Source organism: Urtica dioica, chromosome 10 (genome assembly GCF_054948205.1).
Source record: "Urtica dioica subsp. dioica isolate 48M chromosome 10, U.dioica_male_clone48M_v1_H2, whole genome shotgun sequence".
In the NCBI taxonomy this organism is placed as follows: Eukaryota; Viridiplantae; Streptophyta; class Magnoliopsida; order Rosales; family Urticaceae; genus Urtica; species Urtica dioica.
The window spans coordinates 24,155,308-24,161,083 of record NC_142765.1 but is presented as its reverse complement, the minus strand read 5'-3'; the positions used below and the strand labels follow the sequence as shown (position 1 = coordinate 24,161,083).

Genomic DNA, 5,776 nt, shown 5'->3' with positions numbered 1-5,776 from the left:
TAATCAGATTTCAATAACTGTCAGCTAGATTTATAAAACTGTTAAACATATTTCTATAGATGTTGACAAGATTTCAATAACTGTTAATCAGATTTCAATAATTGTTATCAGATTTGAAACACAAGGGTATTTTTGTCCGGAAAAAAAATGACTATTGCTGAAATATTTTGAAAACACGATGAAATACCAAAAACAACACAAGTTTTAAGCTATGTATGTAATTTTCCATACAAATTATTTGTCTTGAACTACAGCATACAAAACTTGGGAATCTTATATCAATCTATATAAGAGCTGTACAGCATTATATATAAATCAGCTTTTCTCAATCTATACCTTATCCAATCATTTGCTGTGCCTATAAGATATGGGAAAAAAATTATGCACTTCCGGTGAAGGATTGAGAAAAGGTGTTTGGACTGAAGATGAAGACCAGAAACTCCTCTCATATGTTCAACAGCACGGTGAACGAGACTGGAAATCCATAGCCCAGAAAGCTGGTCCGCTTCTCTACACACATATATATACAATACATATATATGTATATATCTCTAGAACATACAATCTTTATTTGTGTGTGTGTGTATATATATATATATATATATATATGTGAGTGTGTGTGGTGTGAGTGTGTGTATTAAGGTACACCTGGAGCAGTGTATATATATCGTTATGTATGCTAGCTTCATTTCCTGGGTATGGCGCTTTGTTTCTGAGTTTTTTTTTCTTTTTTTGAACTTTTTGTGTTGAACTGTTCGGGATATTATATTGAATCTTTGCTGCTATCAGCCTTGCAGGCATTTTATTATATTTTCAATATTAGTCTGGTTTTATGGATATATAAATAATTGTGTGGATAGGTCTTATGAGGTGTGGGAAGAGTTGCAGATTGAGGTGGGCAAATTATTTGAGACCTGGTATTAAGAGAGGCCATTTCAGTGTTGCTGAAGAAGAAACAATAATCCGACTTCATGCTACTCTGGGAAACAGGTATAAAATAATTTATGTTTTAGTATTCATATATCTAAGTATATAATCAATTTTTTTTAATAAAAATATCTTCCCGTGAGAAATTTCTCTTCTGACAGTAATCTAGTTACCTAAACTTTTTTTTTTTGAAGGAATCTAGTTACCTAAACTTAAAAACAGCGAAACTTAAATGGTATATTCCTACTTATTCAACTTCATTTTAACTTCAACCCATTTATAGGTGTTCTCAAGTTTTTAACTAATCATTTTAGACACTTTTGTAATATCAATCTGAAATCTCATACTTTCTCATATTATAATTCTTTTGAGTATGATATTATCCTCCTTTTTTTCCTTGTAATAAGTTGTTTTTTTTTCGTAGATAGACGCGTACATCAAAACTATATTTTCACGTAAAACATAAAAAATGGGCAATTACGTTATTACCTCAATAACCCTCTTTTTAAAAATAGTTTAAGTTTCATTTTATTAAGAAAATAACACCGCAAGCCTAAGTTAACTGAACAGTTAATTTAATTAACTTCGATTTAGTGAACTATATCTTTAATAAAATAAAATTTGTGCTGGATCTTTAAAAAGATATAGAAAATTGACTAGTCGCAACAAATATTTGTTAAAAGAAAAAATGTTTGTTGTTTTAAAACGGATATATATATATATATATATATATATATATATATATATATATATATTGGTAATTAGTACCTGTTTGTTAGTTGTAATTAGTTTTGATTTGATTATTTGCTTCCGTTTTAAATTTTTTTATTGGATGTTGTGTGAGTGTGAATGGTCATTTTTTTTAGTTTGAAAACTAATTAGATTTTATGGGTTTTAATTTCTATTTTTTAGATTTTTATTCAATACCAAATAAACGATACTATATATTATAAAATTTTCAAAATTATGGCTAAGTTGCAAATCGTCAAACCTAATTTGACTGTTTTACTTTATCGCCTTAAAAATAATGAAAAGAATTTAAGAGAATTTTCACAAATCATCACCTTTGGCTGGTCTATTATATTTTATGAAATCTTGGCGTTGTTCTTCCAATATTCTAATTTTTTTCGTTGAAAAAATATATATTCATATATTTATTTATCTTCCTGTATGTGTTTTTTTAAGGCAGCTTTGTTTGCTGCGAATGAAGATTGAACCCACCTCGTGAATTACCCACTAAACTATAAGCAGCTAGCAATCCCATCTTCCTATACGTGTTGTTTTCTGCTTCCAAGGTGTATTTTCCCTTGTTTTTACTTGCATGGTTAGAAAAAAAAAAAAAAAGATCATCGAGTGGCTTGTGAATCACTAATTATCTAACTCTTAACCAAATATTAAATATCACATTTATTATGGGTTTGTCTTTAGGTGGGCAACCATAGCCAGACATTTGTACAAAAGAACAGACAATGAAGTTAAAAACTATTGGAACACGCGCTTGAAGAAACGCGTAGCTAAAGACTGTCTACCTCAAGCTGATGAGCCTAGTCGAAATAGCCCTAACCTTTCAGTCACAAGCACAGACAGCTGTGGAATGATCGATGAAAGGTCTATTCATCAAATCCCATCGGACACTTCTTCATCTTCATCTTCATCTTCGGCTCGGGTCCTAAACTTGATAGCCTCGAATGTACATCTCGTAAACCTTGGGCGAGTTATCAGCGACTCTGAAGTCGGGTCGCCAAACAAGCACTCTCATTCAAGCAACGCCGTTAGTAGCAGTGAAGCTCTTCAGGATGAAACGACGTGTATTGAGAGCATGGAATCTCAGTCCTCGATTGAAAAACTGTTCACGGAAAGTACTACGGACTTTGACGATCCCTTCAGTACTGGGTTTGACCAACTGTCTATGGATGGTTTTTATGGTATCTACTCTGAGTACAACCTCTAGAAATTATTTTATGTCTATTTTCCGATTCAATAAGTTTCCATGGTTGTACTGTGACATGAATAAATACTAATTCGTCCTTTCCGAACTTCCACAATCGCTGCTCAACTTTTGAAATGTCATCGAGTTTTAATTGTAATTATGACGAGCACATGCTAGCCTTGCATTCACATGAGTATATATTTTGTTTTATTTTTGTATTGTGTTGTACACGAGGGGACCCCTATGAAGTATCCGTTTATAATAAATAAAATTAAAAAAGAGTGAATAAAACAGTAATATGAGACATAAAACATTATGTGAAAATAAAATTTTTGATAAAATATAACTAAAAACACACTAAATCGGATTTATATCCCAAAAATGTCGAAAATTAAAATAACAAAAATTAACGGGCCGGACATAGTCGATTAAAATTTAAAACACCATTGAAGACCGAAACTGATAATTGAAAAACAAGTCGTTTAATTCGTCACGGGCAAAAAGCGGCAGAACATTGGACGCAAAACCATATGTAAAACTTGATGGATTGAGAGTTTGTTAACCTTTCAATTAGCTCATAGAATTAGTTGCTAGCCCGTAACTCTTGGTACCACCAAAATGACAGCTACATTCAAAATTAGTAGGGATTCGAAGAGTTAACTCTCACGTCATCAATGCTTCACTGGTTTTCCTCTATGTTCTTTGAATCGCCCAACTTATCCCACACACTTCATGATATTGCAATTTGATAAGTGCTAGCTAGTTCCGTTAAAAAAGATGAATCGCTGTAATACATAGGAAAAGATCTTCCTGAACAACGATAGATAACAGTAGCACCGTTATCGTTATTGCGCCTAACGTGGCTTAACGGAAATGACACTTCTGTCAGGCCTAAATCTACCTTCCGAGGCTTAGCTATAGCGTTATTACCGTTAAAATGAATGAAAATTCTAATTTCCGTTATTTTCCGATACTTAAATAAAATAAAATAAATTTTAAATGAGAAATAAAAGGGATTAAAATGTTAAACATTTTTAAAAAAAGATGCTAATATGTAAACAATATTGCATCTTTATTAATCATTAAAAAAAGAGTAAAACATTACAATTCTACTCATGAATAGTAATGTTTTGGAAGTTTACATCAAAATCATCAATAATGTCAATGTTCATAGATGTTTCTTGAGCATGATCTTCATATTGACACCAATATTTGTAAATCGTCAACGCCTCGACTATTTCGGGTTTCAAATTTTATCTTCGATCGTCAATGATGCGACTCGAGCTACTAAATAAGGCTTCGGGCGAAACCGTTTAAACCGGGATATAATGTATATCTCGGGCCATCTTGGACAATGTTGGGAACATGCTATCGTGGTTCATCCACCATGCCAGCAAGTTGAGGTTGTCGTAGTTCATGGAAGCGAATTGTTGAGAGTTGTATAGCGAGATATCGTTGTGTTCAGATATCTCTCGAGGGGCATGTGGTGACGATCTTGGTGATCCATTCCCACCTTGGAAAAAGCGAGCTATTTCTCGATACAATCCTCTACTTGTTGAGGCGGTGCAGGGTGGACATGAGGACTTGGAAGTCGTCCTTGGTACAAATTGAAAAATGAGTAAAAAAATTTCACGACCCTAAGGGTCGATCTTCCGAACGCAGATGGAGAAGCTCCACCAAATTCGGAATGGCGGATGCCTCCGTGAGATCGACTTATGCCCGATGCGTGATCGAACTTCTAGCGTCGATCCCCGAGCAGTCCGCAACATCAACCTCTATCTCCGAGACCTCGGAATGAGCACGCATTTGCGAAACGTAAAAGTGCAGTCGCCTTCCACGCTGGTCGAGACGGACGCCGTGATCTTCCCTTAACAGGTCACAATTAGACAATAATCGCCATGCTAGTCACCAACGAGTCCCACAGACTCTGACTTGAAGATATCATCAAAAAAGACGCCATCGAAGGAAGACTTGAGCGGGACTCCGCCCAAAAATCAGCAAGGCGCGACGCGTCGATCAGCCTCCGCACACGCGCCAGCCTACTTGCGCGCGTACATTCCCTTGCTCCGATGCTAGAGTGACGGATGCAATCGCGTCCGCCTCGCCCACGTCGAGCTGCGCCTCATAGATGATACACACGATTGAAATATTTCAAAGTGGGCGCTATCACGAAGCTGCTCGAAATTTTTTGTAATACTATGGTCTGCTAAATAAGATGTGTGTGTGGATGTGTAAACGGCCGACAATGCACACGTTTCATCGTAAAAAAAAACATTAAGAAAATGACAAAAAGTTCTAGCTACTTCGATGTCTACTTCGGCTATGTTATGGCATCTGAAGTTGTTTATATAGGTTGACATTATTAAAAATGTTGAGTTCCACCTAATCCTCTTATCGATATGGAAGGTCCCCTCGTCAAGGATGTTAAATAAAAAAATGCTTCTTTAGTTTGTCTACTCTATGGATGGAACTCTTTGTCCACACTATGGCTTCTCTAATCTTAGTAATATATTCATCAAAATGTACAAATTCGGCTTTCACTATTAGGTTATTGACGTGGGAAGTACATCTTTGGTGTAAAGGGGACTCTTGACTAGATATCTCAAAAGCTTTAACCATGACGTCGTTGTTTGTGGCGTTCTCAAAGGTTATGGAAATGATTCTATCTCATATGCTCTACTCTTCTATAACTTCTAGTAGGATTCCTAACATTGCATCTGTGGTATGACTAGCCTCTATTATCTTAAAGGCTATGATTCGCTTGTTTAAATCTCAAGAGTCATTTATGTTATGATAGAACACTCATGTAATCTATTTTTGCGTTTCTCTACCAAATATCAGACGTCAGCGCTACCTTAAACCTAGTAGACATGAAGATGGCTTTAAGTGTCTCTTTTTGTGCTAGATAATTTTTAAGAA

The 5,776-nt window shown here is 35.0% G+C and overlaps 1 protein-coding gene across 1 annotated transcript; it reads left to right on the top strand.

Annotated features, from left to right (window-relative positions):
- The first annotated feature begins 264 nt into the window (after nucleotides 1–264).
- LOC149384302 (transcription factor MYB106-like) lies at nucleotides 265–3,045 on the top strand. Its single transcript, XM_089628106.1, has 3 exons — nucleotides 265–500; nucleotides 861–990; nucleotides 2,356–3,045. The coding sequence occupies exons 1-3, from the start codon at nucleotides 368–370 to the stop codon at nucleotides 2,876–2,878; spliced, it is 786 nt and encodes a 261-aa protein (XP_089484232.1). The 5' UTR covers nucleotides 265–367; the 3' UTR covers nucleotides 2,879–3,045.
- The last annotated feature ends 2,731 nt before the right edge of the window (nucleotides 3,046–5,776 follow it).